General features: G+C 56.0%; 1 protein-coding gene across 2 annotated transcripts in view; it reads right to left on the reverse strand.

The window, feature by feature from the left end:
• Positions 1–17,476, reverse strand: part of KIAA0930 — a gene marked incomplete at its 5' end in the record, with an annotated part of 40,226 nt that extends 22,750 nt beyond the window's left edge. Inside the window, one exon of one of the 2 annotated variants that reach the window (XM_079715287.1) lies at positions 17,398–17,476. In XM_079715287.1, coding sequence (XP_079571413.1) covers positions 17,398–17,461 — 64 coding nt within the window. The remainder of the gene's footprint in view (positions 1–17,397) is intronic. The other variant, XM_079715288.1, reaches the window with a different exon arrangement.
• Positions 17,477–17,772: the final 296 nt, after the last annotated feature.

Genomic DNA, 17,772 nt, shown 5'->3' on the forward strand with positions numbered 1-17,772 from the left:
GCTGACGTCCTCACCTCCCCTTGGCTCCTTTCTCAAACACCTACCTTCTCAGGGAGGCCTCCCCAAACCACCCTGTTTAAAATTGTAAATCCACCCCAACAGTCCCTACCCCACTTCCTGCTTTATTTTTCTCCATAGCACCTATCAGTCTATAGCATCATATATTTTTTACTTATCTTCTTTGCTCTCAGTCTTTCCTGAGTTCAGGAGCCAGCAAACTTTTTCTGTTAAGGTCCAGATAGAAAATAGTTTAGGCTCTGCAGACCACACGGTCCTGTCTCAACTACAAAATCACCCACAGCGATACATAAAGAAATGGGCATGGCTATGTCCCAATAAAAGTTTATTTACCAAAAGAGGCAGCAGGCTGGAGGTGGCCTGGGGCCATCGTGTGCCAGCACCTGCCTTACTAGAACAGATCTCTTTTAACAGAGCATTTTCCCTCTTTGATCGTTTTGTTCACTGCTGTACACCTAGCTCCTAGAATAGTATTTGGCCTATAGGAAACAATAAATATTGGCTAATTAAGTGAATAAATGAAATGAGCCAAGTGATTAATGAAAGCAAGGTGGTACTGGTACACAATTAGATCAATAGAACAGAATAGAAAGTACAAAAGCAGGGCCTCCCTGGTGGCGCAGTGGTTGAGAGTCCGCCTGCCGATGCAGGGGATACGGGTTCGTGCCCCGGTCTGGGAGGATCCCATATGCCGCGGAGCGGCTGGGCCCGTGAGCCATGGCTGCTGAGCCTGCGCGTCCGGAGCCTGTGCTCCGCAACGGGAGAGGCCACAACAGTGAGAGGCCCGCGTACCACAAAAAAAAAAAAAAAAAAAAAAAAAAAAAAAAAAAAAAAAAAAAAAGAAAGTACAAAAGCAGAATGAAAATACATGGTAATTTAGTTTATATAAATATTCATCCTTCCAATCAGTAGGATGAAGACAGTTCTTCAACTGTTGCTCTTGGAACAACTGGCCAGCTGAGGAAAAAGAATAAGGTTGGGCCCCTGGTCATGTCAAAACCAATTCCAAAAAAGAAAAACTTCTGATGCCAAAAGTAAAATCATAAGAAAATCAAATAAACCTTGAGTGAATTTTTTAATTCTCTCAGACTCAGAACACAAAGGCTGTCAAAGAAAAGAATGATATTGAAAAAAAAAATCCAAAAAAAAACAAGAAAAGACAAAAAATAAATAAAAGAAAAATGAAAAGAATGATAGATAAATCAAACAACATAAAAAATTTCCATAGGAAAAAAAACCCCACACAACATAAACAAAGGCAAAAACAAACCCCACACTGGAAAAAATCACTGGAACTCTTAAATGAGGGTGAATTTTCTTAACAAATAAGTTTCATATACTGCATAATAAAATGAAACAGGACAGAAAGGCAAAGGAAGATATAAATGTCTTCTAAGACAGGAAGCTATGCTCAGCTTCACACAGAGATATGTAAATGAAAACTGAAAAATTCTATTTTTCACCTATCAGATGTGAAAAAATCAAAACACCTGACAACATTCCACGCTGAAGAGGGTGTGGAGAAATGGGGACTTCACATCAGGCCGCAGGATAATAAACTGATGAAATCTGTAAGGAGAGAGCTGGGCAACAAAACCACAGCTGGTTCTCCCTTTGACCCAGCAGTTCCTCCCCTGAGGGGTTTTTCCGACAGTCTTCCACCCGCCCGTGTAAAATTCTGTAATTCCTACAGCACTGCTTACAAAGTACTGGAATGGTCCCATCAACAGGAAAGTAACTGAATAAATGAGAGATCATTCACAGAATAGGATACCGTGTAGCTTTCAAACACGAATTGAAGCAGCTCTATCTGTACTACTAAGGAAAGATCTCTAGGGTAAATGAAGCGAGGGAAAATATGAGGAGCTAACAATATTAGAGGTTTTTCATATAAAAGTGAATCGTTCGTAATGACCCAAGTGCTTGTGGGGTGAGAGGCTGGGGCACTGGGATAATGGAACCCAACCCTCGGGGCTGTTCGGAGTTTTTAATTAGTTGATACCCTCGGAGCCCAACCAGGCTGCCACTGAGCAGGGGCCCAGGGTCAGCAAGTGTTATTTACATCATTGCCGGTGTTACCATGGCCTCTGGAGAGAGGCCAGGGAGGAGAAAGGCGTCTTGGCCTTTTCTCTATGACTCTTCTCAGACATCTGAATTTTGTGCCCTGACCACGTTTACCTATTCCAAGAGTAACAAACATTTTTAATCACAATAAAGTTGCTTGGGAAAATGCTTATGATAGAAAGCTAAAAAAAGAAGAACAGCAAAAAACAAAGAGCAGGCCACAAAAATTGTACATAATGCTTGAAGGAAGGAGATTGCTTTTTTTAAAAAAATGCCTAAGAAGAAAGGCTGAAAGGAAGTTGAACCCAAACGCCCATAGTGGTTAGTGTTGAGAGTGGTGGAATTACAACTTTTTCCTGTTTTTCAAACATTTGGTAGTGTATTAATAATACGCTGTGCATCTAAACAGCACCAAGGACTCACCGTGTGCCAGGCGCTGTGCTAACCACCTACCATCCTCACCTCGGCTGCAGCTGGTACTTGAACCCAGCCATCCACATCTTGCTTAAGCTGAAGCAAGCATTTACGGAGTGCCACCATTCAAGGCTGGGTGCTCAGTGCTGGGCGGGACGGGGAGCAGAATCTAGCACGGACCCTGCCTACCTGGCGCTGAGGGGGAGGAGGATTTATCAACAACTCACACAGACAAGCAGGACGCGGCCTCGTGAGGGTCGAGAGGGCAGGCTGTGTTCCCTGAGCCTGCACGACGGGCGCTGCGCCTCGTTGGGGCATCAGGGAGCGTGCCCTGAGGAGGGGAGTTTCCTGGTGGGGGGGTGGGAACAGCATCCAAGGTCCTCCTGGTGAGGCAGAGACAGGGAAAGGGTCCAGAAGCCAGGATGCCACGTGGGAGCCCAAGCTGTAGAGGACGTGACCTCACAGGGCCTCCTGGCTGGGTTGGGGGCTTTGTGTTTATCCTCAGAGGACCGGGGCCCCCTGAAGGGTTTGAGACAGAGTCTCTCTGCTGTGGGGAGAAGGAAGGGGCAGAGGAATGACCCACGGCCTGTAGATGCCCGATGCCCAGCCCGTCCAAGGGCCACCTGGGCCAAGGGCCCCGAGAGGGACCTCCTGAGAACCGCCTCGGCTCAGCCTGGCCCCTCCCAAACGCTGGGGGTCAACTGGCCTCTTTGGGGAGAGTCCAAGGCAGCCCTTGGCCGCTTCCGCCCCAGCAGCCAGGGCAGCATGAATAGGCTTCTGTGGCCCCTCAATAGGCCTTTCATCAACCCGTGCCTCTCAGTGCCCCTCGTGGGCTGGAGACCCTCCCTCAGGGCACAGAAGACAAAGAAGCTGTCCAGGGAGGCCCAGGGCTGCCCTGATGAGGCACTTGGATGGAGAAGTACTGGTCAGACGGGTCCCCATGTGAGCAATCCCACAGGCCAGGCCAGTCCTCCGCTCCAGCCTAAGGGAAGCACAGGGTCTCAAGGACGGCAAGGTGGCCGGGTCAGGAGAGCCCACCACCTGCCTGGCCCCCTTCTTCTCCAGGAAAAAGTCGAGCCTCCTTCCCCAGATGAGCCAGGCCCTCCAGACAGCCCCTCCAGTCTGCGCTGTGGTCCCCCATGCTGCAGCCCCTCCCTTCATCCCTGACCAAACACCCTGCGCGTCCTCAGGCCACCACGCCCCTCACCATGGAGTCTTCCTGGGCCACACCACAGGGCCCTAGGCCCGTCCCAACCCGGCCTGTGCAAGTCAGCTTGGCCATCACGTCCCTGGTGCCTGTTCCCACCACCCGCCCCACGCACCTCCCCTGACCCACCTGAGCCACTTTACCTCATTTGATCTTCACAAAGACCCTGTGAGATAATGTTACTACCTTCATTTAACTGATGAGGAAATCGAGGCTCAAGGTTTGATTCACTTATCTGATGTCGCACTGCTGGCACCTGGCAGAGCCAGACCACAGCCCAGAGCTGCCTTCTAAGCCTGTCACACAACACACTCATGTGTCCCTTCCCACCATGACAAGGCACCTCACTGGCAGGGTGACCAGGTACCCACCATAGGGCAGGGCCCACAGCGGGGAGTCTGTGAATGTTGAACAAATAACCACGTGACTGCACTCCGGTTTTCCAGTTTACTCAGAGAGCACCACGGAAGCTTTGAAACCCGAAGCCACTGTCCCTTCTCACAATATGCGCAATGTTGCGAAACCCTTAAAGTGCTCCTACGGCCCTCAGGTCACCCCAGGAGGCCCTCGGTCCCGGTTACCCAGCAAGATCACGATGGGAGTTGGCACTGGAATCCAAGTCAGGTTCAGCACCCACTCTGAGCCTGCCCCGTGCCGGGCATCACCTGAGGCCCCAGGTGCAGTGAGAAAACAAACCCGGACCCCGATCTCAAGGTCACTTTCAAGGGTGGGGCTTCAGTTCCCACGGCCCACAGTTCCCAAAAGCAATCCTCTGCATTCTCCAGAACAGCAATGCCTGCAAACCCCTGCAGCCCTGCGGCCACCATCATAGGACTGCGGCCACTTCGCTCCCCACCAACTCTTCCCAGGGGGCTTCGATCTTGCCTAAGCAGCTATCAGGCCAAAACAGGAGCTCCACATTCAAATTCCCATCTCCTAGGAGCTCGTCACTGACGTGGCCTTATTCAAACTCCTGACTCACTGCTTTGCTCTGACACATAAACGGGCCTCCAAGACGAGGTGCCGTTCTCCTGATGGGTCTTCGGTGGACACCCACACAAGGTGCCCCAGCCCCGACAGGAGCCGCCACCCAGCCACCGCAGCTCCCACCTCCCGCCCGCCCTCACCACCTTCCTGGGCTGCGATCGCCTGGTCACCGCCCTGATCACTGCCCTGGTCACTGTTCCACCTCCTCTTGCCCCGGTCCCTGTTCCACCTCCTCCTGCCCCCACCCCCCAACGCCACGCAGCACGAGGCGCGTGACAGAAGCCCAGAAGCCTGGCCAGCACCGCAAGAGGCTCACAGCCCACCTGTTCCCACCACTGCGCCAGAGCAGATGCTGAAACCCAGCAACCCCAGGCCATGTTGGTGCACCCATCCTGGCCCACGGACCAGGCTCAGAGCTGGGGACCAGGCACAGCTGGACCAACCCACCCAGTGAGTCCAGGCGGAAGGTACTGTCTTGCTCACCGCTGTGCCCCAGCACCTACTCCTGCAGGCTTCGGGCTCCAGGCTGACGTTTACCAAGCGCTTCCAATGTGCCAGGATGCAAAGCTGATGACACACCGAGTGAAGCTAGGATTCAAGTCCCCCTGCCCCCGGCCCCTGGGCAGACCCAAAGGACACCTGCCCCTCAGGTGTTCTACCTTCAATGTCACCTAGCGTAGTCCCTCCAACGCCGCCCCCCCCAGGGGCCGCTTGTCTCATTTCTCCTCGCTCCTGGGGTCTTGGTTCCCTTGCTCAATTCCAGCCGCAGCTTCTTCCCCAGGAACGCCCACTCCCGAGCCTGCCTCCTCTTTCATTTCCCTCCTTTATTCTCGCTTCTAAGACTTCCTTCTCTGTGACAACCAGGGGGTGGGGTTCTTCTTCATACACTAGACCGGGGCGAAGCCACACGGAAAAAAAAGGCGCCAAATGCCTCTCCCTGGAGAGATGGATGTCCAAGCATGAGAGGGACAGGCCACAGCCTCGAGTCCAGGAGAGCTGGGCCCAGAACCCAGACTGACTACCTGGGACGCTGAACAAGGGCCCTCCCCTCTCTCAGTCTCATCTTCTTTGTCTGCCAGCAGGGGTGACACCCCCCTTCACCACAGGCTGCTATGGGAACGACCCAGTGCTGGGCCTGCAGTAACGGGGCGGCAGCCGGACTTGCAGGGAGGCTCCCAGACACGTGCCCCGCCTGAGATGACGCCATCCCCGCTCCCTGCGCGGCTCAGCAGCTCTGGCCTTAGTTGACTCCTTGGGGTTTGGGGTTTGCCGTGCGGAGCAGGAGCGGGACGAGGGCTCCCAGGAGCTGAGCGAGAGCTGATGAGCCCCGCGGGGGGCAGCTCCCTCCTCCCCGGGTCAGGAGGAAGCTGGAACGCTAGGCCCCCGCCTCCTGGCAGGGGGCGCAGTCTTGGTGACCACCCGAGGCAGCACCAGCCACCAGATGCTGTGGATCAGTAGGATGGACCTGCAGACAGAGCTGGGGGGCTTGGCGGGTATGAAAGCTACAGCCCCGAGTGTGACGGTGTAGCTCTGGGTGGTGGGACGACCGGGTTCTTATTTCCATCTCTGGGCTGCAGGGTGGCGTATGCAATTCTTCCTACTTCTGCTTCTTCCTATTTCATCTCCGTTGTCCCTGAATCAGAGCACAGAGTGGCACTGACCTCCCTGAGGTGCAGTGTAACTGGCCCTGCTTTTCTCAAGTGGCTCAGTTTTAGGCAGTAATGCCTGTGGACTGCTGACCACACATCCCAGAACCACGGGCTGAGAACAGTGGTCCACGTCAACCTTCCTCTCCCCATTTTACCCTAAGAGGAAACTGAGAGCTGGAAGGGGGAAGGGCCCTGCCCACAGAGACTCCCACAGGCGCCCTGGACTTGACCCAGGGCCGTCACCTGTCACAGGCAGCCTCCGTGACACTCTCTGATGCTCTAGGTCTGGAGGCTGACCTCTGCCCGAGGTGGACTCAGGGCAGTAATCAGTCCTACTCTGCCAGGAGAACGGAGGCCCAGAGAGCTGCAGTGACTTCCCCAAAGTGACACAGCATTCAGGGAAAATTAATTTCTGAGTCTCCTCTGCCTTCTTCCCTGCTCTGTCTCTGCCCAGGTGGGACCCCCTGTGAGGACTGCCCCGCTCAAGGGCTACCTCCCCAAGAAATGACCACCCTCTTCACTCAACAGATACCAACCCATCGATTCACCACCCACACTCCCCTCACAGCCCCTTTCCCTGGGCCTCGCTCCATCAGTCCTACCCTGAGCTGGCACAAGGGATGCAGAGCCAGTGCCAATGACCCTGCAGGGGACCCCAGGGGGTGAGGGAGAGGAAGTCACACACAGGAGGCTATGCAGCATCACAGGACTGATAGCAGAAATCGGTACAAGTGCTGTCAAGAACAAGGGGGGGGGTGCCCAGCTGGTCCTCTCAAGGGGTCAGGAAAGGGCCAGACGGGCCCTTGAGCTGAGAACTGAGAGGTGAGGCTCCCCTGACAGATGCGGCGACAGAGTGGCAAAGTGTGGAGGAGCCCCCCGAGAAGACTCGCACGGCTGGGGCTTAGCTGTCATCAGGGCCAGGTCGCGAAGGATCTTGAACTCTGACTTGTAGGCCTCAGAGGTTTTTAGGGGTGTAAGCAGCAGAGTATGACAGTCGGGAGTGGCAGCCGTGGTGGGACAGAGGACCAGGCGCGGGGGCTGGTGTAGTCCAGCCCACAGGTGACCCAGGTGGGGATGAGGGATGGCTCAGGGCAGACAGAACTCGGCCACAGCTGGAGGGGCAGGTGAAGAAGGGCTGACCCTTGCCCAGTCTTGGTCAGGCTGAGCTGGAGGTGACACACTCTGGGGAGACGGGTGTCCGAGGGCAGTCAGCAGTGGGGGCTGGTCCAGGGAGTGTCTGGGCTGGTCCGTGATGGGTGTGGGCGGGGTCAGGGGGCAGCATGATCGGTTACCCTCTACCCACCTGCCACTACCATCTCCCGGGGAGGCTCTCAGCCCCGGGAAGCAGGGCCAAGCCCAGTCCAGCTCTGCATCCCCGGGCGCTCAGTCACTACGGCCTGCACGAGGGAGGCAACAGTGACTACGGTTACCTAAAAATGTACACTGAAAGAGGGGTGGAGATCGCAGGAAAGGTGAGCAATCAACTGGCACGAGGGTCTTGGGTGGTGGTGCGGCTGCGATGGTGCCCGTGAGCAACGTTCCAGAAAGAACGAGAAGGCAGAAGCCCAGGCCCGCCTCACTCGAGGTCCCCGTCACTCTGAGCCTCCATTCCCCTCTGTAAACAGGGACAAGACCCGCACAGGATTCCGCTCAGCAGCTGTGAGCACCCGTGCGGACGCGGTAGAGCCCTTTGTAAAAGTCGGGCTTTTTCCTGCTGATCTTGGTAGTACACGTTCCTCGTAAAGAGCGGTTTGTGCTCTGCTTTTCTCATTTGTTCTGTCGTTAAGTGTTGTCCCAAGTGTAGACAGTCTAGAGTCAAAGCACGTCCCAAACCAAAGGCTTTTTATGCTAAAGATAAACAGCGACAGCACCTCCAACTACGGCACTAAAAATTAAGCCCCTCTCCTTTTCACTTTGCCAAGAGACATTTCTCACATATCCACTGGTCATTCAAGGGAGGCAAAGAACATATCCTTTAAAACAGGGGTCCCAACCCCTGGGCCACGGACTGCTGCCGGTCCGTGGCCTGTTAGGAACCGGGCCGCACAGCAGGAGGTGAGCGGCGGGTGAGCGAAGCCCCATCTGTATTGACAGCCGCTCCCCATCGCTCGCATTACCGCCTGAGCTCCGCCTCCTGTCAGATCAAGGGCAGCATTAGCTTCTCGAAGGAGCGCGACCCCTACTGTGAACTGCGCGAGTGTGAGGGACCTAGGTTGTACGTGTGAGGGACCTAGGTTGTACGCTCCTTATGTGAATCTAATGCCTGGTGATCTGCGGGGGAGCTGAGGCGGTGATGCTAGCTCCCGGGGAGTGGCTGCAAATACGGCTTATCATTAGCAGAGAGGTTTGACTGCACAGAGACCATAATAAATCAGTTGCTTGCAGACTCATATCAAAACCCTATCAGTGAGTGGCAAGTGAAAACAAGCTCAGGGCTCCCACTGATTCTGCATTATGGTGAGTTGTATAATGATTTCATCATATATTACAATGTAATAATAATAGAAATAAAGTGCACAATAAATGTAATGTGCTTGAATCATCCCCAAACCATCTCCCCACACACACTCTGGTCCATGGAAAAACTGTCTTCCACGAAACCAGTCCCTGGTGACAAAAAGGTTGGGGACTGCTGCTTTAAAAGACTCAGGCTAACCGGGTATTTGTTTTGTATCCCATCAAACACAAGACTCCCTTTTTAGGGACTTCCCTGCTGGTCCAGTGGTTAAGACTCTGCGCTCCCTATGCAGGGGACCCGGGTTCGATCCCTGGTCAGGGAACTAGATCCCGCATGCCGCAACTAAGAAGCCCGCATGCTGCAACTAAAAAAGATCCCACATGCCACAACTGAGGCCCGGCGCAGCCAAATAAATAAAAATAAATAAGTAAATATTAAAAAGGTGGTCCCTCCCAAGTGAGCTGATGCTCATCCTGCACGGCCTGGACCGTGCAGAGGGTCCTCCCCACGCTGGGCAGCTCCTACCTCGGCCCCCAGACACCCTGACCCCTCGTCTTCAGGTTCACCAACAACCTCTCAGCTCCTGCTGCAGCCAGCTGGGCCCTGAGGGGCCTCCTTGTGCTTCTCTCCCCCCAACACCCCGGCCCGGTCACCGCACATGGAAAGTAAGGACACCCTGCCCTGCCCCCAGCGGGCCTCGATCTCTTTACCTGAACCGAGACAACAGGCGGGAGGGCCCATCAGGCATTCTGGCTCTGGTGCTCAGTCTGCCAGGGCCCTCTCTGAGCTTCACCTACCTGTCTGCACAGCAACAGTGACAGGCTGGTTGAATTCTGTATCTTTCTTGTCCATCTTGGCTCCCCCAGGATGGCTGTGACCCTGAGGATGTTCTGCTGCCCAAGCCAAAACCAGGAGGTGGGGAACAAGCTGCCAGATCAGCCCCGACGCCAGGAGGACGCGACGTCAGGCAGAGGGACGTCAGGCCCGCTCTCGGAAGAACACCTGGCCCAAAGCCGCGCAGCAGCAGCAAGAGGACAGACTGGAGGGCTGCCGATCACACCCAGCACTGTCTCCCTGCCCACGCTAGCCCCCGGAGGGTAAGAGCCAGGACCAAGGCCTGCACTGCACCCACAGGGCCTGGGCACAGGCAGCCTGGCACCCGTGCTGACGTGGGGGCCACCGTCTGCTGTCCCCGAGGCTGGGCAGGCAGGGGCCGCCCAGAGCTGGAAGTGAGAGGGTCTTGGAGGGAGGAGCAGCCCGGGCCACTCAGTTCCCAGGCCTCCCCACCCCCAGCTGCAGGACAAAGGACCCCTGACTCCCCCGTTCAGCAGGCAAGCCTGGGGTCCCAGCGAGAAGACAGGCCTGGAGAATCACCAACCAGCGGGCACCCGGCCCCAAGCCCCGTCTGAGGCTGGATCCTCTCTCAGCAGCTGGCACACCTGGGTGCCAGGAAGCCGTCACCCGCCACTCACCTTTCTTCCTGTTTGTACCAATGCCAATGATTCAGAAAGTTTTCCATGGCACTTCCATGATAGTCCAGTCGTTAAGAATATGCCTTCCAATGCAGGGGATGCAGGTTCGAGCCCCGGTCAGGCAGCTAAGATCCCACAGGCCGTGGGACAACTAAGCTCACGCGCCACAACTACTGAGGCCACGTGCTGCAACTACAGAGCACGGGCGCTTCAACTACTGAGCCCACACGCCACAACTAGAGAGAAGCCCATGCGCTGCAGCAGAGGATCCCGCATGTCGCAACTAAGACCCGACACAGCCAAAAATTAAAATAAATAAATAACAGAAAGTTCTCTATGAGTTTGGTAAACATCTGTCTGCCACCCGCCACATCCACCTATGGTCCTAGTCCTGCCTTGGGGGTCAGACAGCAGCCTCTAAGAAATGGCCTCCCAGGTTGGTAGCCAAAAGAAGTCATCCAAATGCAGAAAGCTTCGCACAAATGAAGAGGCCTGTTGCAAGCTATTTATAAGAGTGAAAAACTAGATCCAAGCTAAGTTACCCACAAGACAAAACTGATTAAGTAAATTATGGCACATCCACTCAACTATCCTGTATCATTTAAATAATGTTTAGAGTTTGAACAACACTGAAAATGTTTTAGGAATTTTAAGTGAGAAAGCATGATTAAGAAACTTTATGTGTAGAATATCAAGTATTCTTTAAAGGGGCTTTAAAAAGATTGGAAAGCAAGATGCTGCAAAGTTAATAGTGTGACTGCGTGATTGGAACTATGAGTAATTTTTTTCCATTCTTTATATTTTCCAGTTTCTATATTGTACATGTAACTTTTTTTTTTTTTTTTTTTTTTTTTTTGCTGTACACGGGCCCCTCACTGTTGTGGCCTCTCCCGTTGCGGAGCACAGGCTCCGGATGCGCAGGCTCAGCGGCCATGGCTCACGGGCCCAGCCGCTCCGCGGCATGTGGGATCTTCCCAGACTGGGGCATGAACCCGTGTCCCCTGCATCGGCAGGCGGACTCTCAACCACTGCGCCACCAGGGAAGCCCATGTAACATTTTTTAATTGGAAAAAATTTGTCTGGGGATTTTGATGCTGTTTTTTTTTCACAAGCGTCCTGCTCGGGGCTTCTCTGCAGTGGCCTCATGGCTCGGCTGGTATTCCTGAGCCCGCCCAGCCCAGTGAAGGAGGCAGATGTAAATGAGCCAGCGCTGCAAGGAGGGGGCACGGCTTGTGTGAGGCCTCAGGGCAGGGGCAGAGCGGGCACTGGCGCCCAGGCCAGGGGAGGGGGCAAGGATGCCAACACAGCTGATGGCCCTCTCGCTTTGCCAAGAATCCCTGCAGCCATGACCCTCAGTCTCCTTAGAGTGCGAGGTCCAGCGTCCTCAGCGTTCTCTGGAAGGATGCAGAGTCCCTGCCCTGTGAGAGGACCACACCGGCAGCGGCCCGGGCTGCTCCAGCCCCAGAAACGGATAGAGGCCGGAACCCACAGACCTTAAAAATAGGCGCAGGAACCGAAAAGAGACACCACTGCCACTCTAAACGGCCACACTTCCTCCCCGCTGCACTGCCCCAGAACCAGCTCTGCCTGCCTTGGGGACGGAGGGCCCAGGGCCCCAGGGGAACCCAGAAAAACTGGCCCCAGCCACTGCAAAGCAGTCTGAACTTCAGAGCTTGAATCCAACGCTAATTCCATGTGCAGGCACTGGGCCAGATGTTTGTGTCCTTTATAACAACAACAGCATAGAGGGTCAACACCGTGCCAGGGCTTGTGCTGGGTCTGTTCCTGCCGCATCTCCTGCAGTCCTCACGGGGCGGCATGAGGCTGTGCCTGTCACTTCTCAGACAATTTCCATGACCCTACAGACTTTTCTCCACTTTACAGATGAGGACCCAGAAACTCCAAACGGTGGCGTGCTCAGGCCCCCGGTCTTCCCTTCCAGCCACACCTCCCACGAACATCCCCCGCCCACCACTACGCCCAGCTACACTGCACCGAGCAAGACAGAGGGCTGGGCCGAGCGTGCAAGGTCCTCTTCCCGATTCACAGGGTGGTGTCAGGTGCCTGGCACGTGTAGGTGTTCAGCACAGAGGCGAGGCTCACAGGAGGGCAGTCTCCCCCGTACTCCTCTGGCTCACTCCAGAACTCTCTGCAGGATGGCTACTGGCACCTGACATGCCTCGGCTGGAACCCCAGGAAGCCCAGTTCTGCTACCTCCCAGCTACGTGACCTTGGGTGAGTCACTTTCCCCTCTGAAGCTTGGTTTCCTCATCTGCAAAATGGGCTGATAACAGAACCTGCCTCCATAGGAGGTGCTGCTGCAGGTCCAGCGCGGCTGGCACACGGCACGTGAGCAGCATCCCTGGTGCTAACGGCCTCTCCAGTGCCGGCTGGTCCACGATTCAAACACCCGCCAAGCTGCCAAAGGCCAGGCCAAGCGAACACCAAAGTCCCAGCCGGGCATTCGGAGCCCCAAACACCACTCCAGTCTCAACTCCCACAGCCAGGCTTCAAGCCTCCCTGCTCCTCCAGGCAAGTCCTGCCCACCCTAACCCCCTCTCAAAGGCCACGCCTGCACAAACCCCCCTGGTCAGCCAAGGTGGCTCCCTTCTCTGTGCCCCTCACAACCTCTCACACCTCGACTTGGGCTCTTCCTCAGCCCACCTCGTGCCAGGCAGCTGAGCACACCTATGGTGGCCAGGCCACACGCACCCGAGGACAGGTGTGAGGGCTTCACCCCTGCTAAGAGCTCAGACAGATTCTGCCACTTACTGGCCATGGGACTGGGGCATGTTACTTCACCTCTAAACCTGTGCTTCTTCACCAGGACAAAGAGAGCAGTTTAATGATACCTACCTTAGAGGATTATTTTGACGATAAAAGGAAATGGTGAATGTGAAACACTCTTTTTGTCCCACAGCACTCCAAAGAGAGAGAAAATTCCCCAGGCCACCTAAAAGGGGGCGAAAGCCCAAGAATAAACGGCTCTAAAATGCTCAGCCTTGGGGACTTCCCTGGCAGTCCAATGGTTAGGACTGGCACGGGTTCAATCCCTGGTCAGGGAACTAAGATTCCGCAAGCCAGCCGCGGCCATGGGAAAAAACAATACAGTAAAATAAACTGAAAAAATAAAATCAAATAAAACGCTCAGCCTAGGCAGGGCCCAAAGACAAGCAGCACGGGGAAGGCCCCTCCACTCACAGCGCCCCTCCGCCACTCAGACCCGGGTCATGTCCACGTGACTTGACCAAACGCCAGGGGCGTGCTGCCCCTGTTGAAGGGAGCCTGCCCACACAGCAGGTGTGCGCTGACGTCCAGGGCCCATTAGAAGGCCCAAGCCCCAGGAGGAAGTGTCAGGCAGGCTATCTCCACCTTTGGTCCAGACGTCTGCATCACACAACATTTGGGCATTGGACCACCTGATTCTTCCCAACTCAGAGATTCTGGAGCCCCGCTCAGGCCGCCTCAGCCATCAGCCTGGCTCACCTGTTACCTGGAATCACAGGCAGTTTCCTGTGGATAAAACACCAAAATCCTGCTCAAAATCCTGCACAGCCCTGGCTGCTTTCAGCAGGATTTTTACTTCAGCCAAGTCACCTGTGTATCTGGCTCTCTCTCCCCACTCAACTGCACCCACACCCCATGCAGCACAGATCAAGGCTGATCCCCCCACCTGGCACAGAGCAAGTCCTCAAAAAAATGCTTCTACTGCAGAGGCCACAGTAGACAAGATTCAAAAATCAGGTTTGCATCTCCAAGATACTTTTCATCATGCAACCAAGAGACAATGCGGGCAGGGAGAAGGGGGTAGTCGCTTTCTCTCATCTCATAGACAGACACTGTGACTCAGATGGTAACAGCGGGACTTCCCTGGTGGTGCAGTGGTTAAGAATCCGCCTGCCAATGCAGGGGACACGAGTTCAAGCCCTGGTTCGGGAAGATCCCACATGCTGCGGAGCAACTAAGCCCATGCGCCACAACTACTGAGCCTGCACTCTAGGGCCCATGAGCCACAACTACTGAGCCCGCGTGCCACAACTACTGAAGCCCGTGCACCTAGAGCCCATGCTCCGCAACAAGAGAAGCCACCGCAATGAGAAGCCCACGCACTGCAACCAAGAGTAGCCCCCGCTCGCCGCAACTAAAGAAAGCCCGCGCACAGCAATGAAGACCCAATGCAGCCAAAAATAAATGTATAAATAAATAAATTTATTTTTTTAAAAAAAGAGGGACTTCCCTGGTGGTCCAGTGGCTAAGACTCTGTGCTCCCAATGCAGGGGGCCCGGGTTCAATCCCTGGTCAGGGAACTATATCCCACATGCTGCAACTGAGACCCGGCGCAGCCAAATAAGTAAATAAATAAAAGAAATGACAACAGATTGTCCAGGGTCAAGCGTCTCCCCCAGTGACTCCCTTCCACCTTCAAAACAACCTGAGGTTAGTTCTGAACAACCTAAGTTTTAATTAAACAACAGCAACAACAAAAATCTGGGAGGTTTAAGTTAATTCATAAATGTAACAGGTTGTCCCAGCTGCAAAGTGGAGATGAGCGAGCGACATGGTGAAAGTGCTTTGGGGAGGGCATTCTGGGCTCACGCCTGGGTGCTCGGGCCAATCATTCTGTCCTAACTCTACCCTGGGCGTGAAGTCACTGTTTAGCTTGTCCCTCTCTGAACATCACATTTCTCATCTGAAAAATGAAAGAGACAGCAACGTGAGCCCTTCTAAGACTTTAAGTTTCCAACTTCCTTGCCCATCCACACCCTTCATTCCCCAGTCCAGAAAGTAATCCTCTCATTCATTTGCTGAGTGTGCCCTGGGGCTCTGCTCTGCATGGGCCCCATGCTGGGCACTGAGGAGACTCAGGCTTGGGCAATGCCCTGGGGGGGTCACCTGCTAACTGGGGAGACAGCCACACAGACCATCAACAGTGCCACAGTCATCCGTTCGTCCACCGGACGCGAACCCGGTACAAAGAGAGCACAGGCAGCAGGACAGGGGGCAGAGGAAGGGTCCCCCGGTGGCAGCATTAGCTCTGAGGCCTGAAAGGAGCCCTGCATGTGCTTGCAGGGCAGGTTAAGTAGGAGGTAGCTTTCCAGGTGCAGAAAAGAGCAGAAATAAAAGTGCAGCACATCAGAGCACTACAGGGACTGAGTTCTGAGGGGCTGGGGGTGGTAAGATGGGAAAAGCTTGTGCGTGAGGGGGAACTAGAGGCAGGAGGGGAGACACAGCAATAGTGCAACCACCAGGCTGTGCTCTTGGCCTACTACGGGCAGGTCCCTTCCCCAGATGCAGCGCAGTAGGTGCAGCAAGGCCTGGTTGGGACATCTGGGGGGACAGGCACTGGGGTCACACTGACCAGGGGTCAATCCCAGCTATACAACTTCCTCGCAGGCTGCCCCTGAGCTAGTCTCTTGCCTCTCTGAACTTCAGGCTCCTCATAGGTGAAGTGGAGATAATGTTCCTATATCTGGCAAGGTCAGTATCAAATTGACAGAGCCTCCATAAAGCACTGGGCACATACTGAGTGCTCAGGAAATACCACGTGCTACAGCAAATTATTGTTCTTAGGGGGTGGCAGTGCAGGCTCCTGGGGGCAGGGACTGTCTAACAGGGCAGAGAGATGCTCAGAGGACAGCAGGACCGTGTTGACAGGGGAGTGAGGAGGGGTGCCTGGAGCTGCTGAGCAAACAGGGCTGAGGGGCCTGAGCAATGGTCCCTCCGACCCCTCCACTCTCAGACACTCTGTGCCAGGTGACAGGTGGCCTCCCAGGCCGGCATGCAGCCGGGCACACAGTAGGTGCTCAATGAACATGTGCTGAATGAATGAATGAGGACCCTTCCATTTCTGCTCGAAACTAATTAGTGACACCTTTTCAGAAGAGACCAAAGAACCTCTGTCCTCGTCCACCCCGGCCTGTAGACACCCTACCCCCACCCCCATGCTTGAGGAAAGCTTTGTTCCAGGGCAGGCTGGACTGAGACCGGCTGAGGGGAAGTATCTTGTACCAAATCTGCCTCCTGCAAAAAGGAGAACGCAAATTTATTTCCTCTCGTCTTCCAGCCTCCAGGGTGTGGCCTGCTGAGGGGCCTGGAATGCCTTGTGACCTTAGGTGGGGATGCGCTGGCTCTTTGGGACTCAGTTTCTTCAATGGTGAATGAAAGGGAGTGGGTCTGGCAGAATCTCCAAGGCTGACATTCCCTTCTCCACAAAATGCTGTCGCCCCCTCAGACAGCCCCAGCCCAGACTGGGGATGAGGGTGGGGCTGGGGGGTGGCTGAGAACGTGGTATGAAGTCATTCCCGCAGGAAGAAGGGAGGGGTCTTTTCAGAGAGAAAACGGCCTCCTCGGGCTTTAGTCTGAACACGATCCGTCAATAGCCATCACTTCACGGAGACCCCACCTACACCTGGAGCCCCAGGCTCTCGCAAACCACACGGGGCACCTCCACCCCACGTCACCGGCCCATCTAGGACTTAGGGCCTCCTTAGAGCAGCATCACACCCAGAGAGGCGGCCGGCCCCGCTCCCGCTGCCAAGCGGGTGGGTTCAGGGGGCGACGGTCCAACAGGTCCCCAGTTAGAGCCAATGTGCAGAGAGAGCGGTGCGGGAAAACAAAGGCTTCAGGACGCCGGAGACCTGCCCTCCCGGCGAGGTGGGACGGTGGCCGGGGCAGCTGGCAGGGAGGTCTGCCCGGAGCTCACGGGGCCCCGGCCCTGCCATGTCGGGCTCCGGGTCTCCCCAGATCCAGCGCCCGCACTCCCTGCAGCGGCACTGAGGCCCCGGGGAGGGCTTCTTGGAGAAGGAAGAGGCCTGGCGGAGCCACGGAGGGGAAGGAGGGAGACGGGCAGACGCCCGGATGGACAGACAGAGGGAGACGCCGAGTGACCCGGGAGACAGACACACAGGGACGAGAGCGTGCCGGACCGCTCTTGGGACCAAAATCAGAGACGGAGACGCGGAGGCACAGGAAACAGCCGGACGCGGGGAGCCGGGGGCGTGAGGGGGATGCGACACGCAGGGAGCCCCAGAGACACACGCAGAGACAGAGACGCGCAGAGACACCCAGAGGCGCGCACATCCCGACGACGCGGCGGCCCCGGCCTCGACCCCGGCCGACCCCACTCACCGAGGCCGCAGACCTCGCGGCGCAGGCTGAGGCGGCCGCGCTCCTCGGCTATGGCGCGCAGCATGTGCTGCAGCGAGCGCTCCTCGGCCTCCGCGCCGCCCGCAGGCTCCGGGGAGCTGGCGGCGGCGGCGGCGGCGGCGGGGAGGGCGGGCGGCCCGGCCCGGAGCCCCGCGGGCGCGGGCGCCGAGGCGCAGGCCCGGCCCGGCGGCCGCGCGGAAGCCATGCCGGGCCCCGGCTCATCGTCCGCGCCGCGCCCGCGGGGGCCCCCGGCGCGCCCCGCCGCCCCCGCCCCGGCGCCGCCCGCCGCGAGCACCAGTGAAGCCACAATCCGCCTTTGTGCGCGTCGCTGCCGCCGCCGCCGCCGCCTCCGCCGCC

This window comes from Hyperoodon ampullatus (assembly GCF_949752795.1).
Source record: "Hyperoodon ampullatus genome assembly, chromosome: 11".
Classification (NCBI taxonomy): Eukaryota; Metazoa; Chordata; class Mammalia; order Artiodactyla; family Ziphiidae; genus Hyperoodon; species Hyperoodon ampullatus.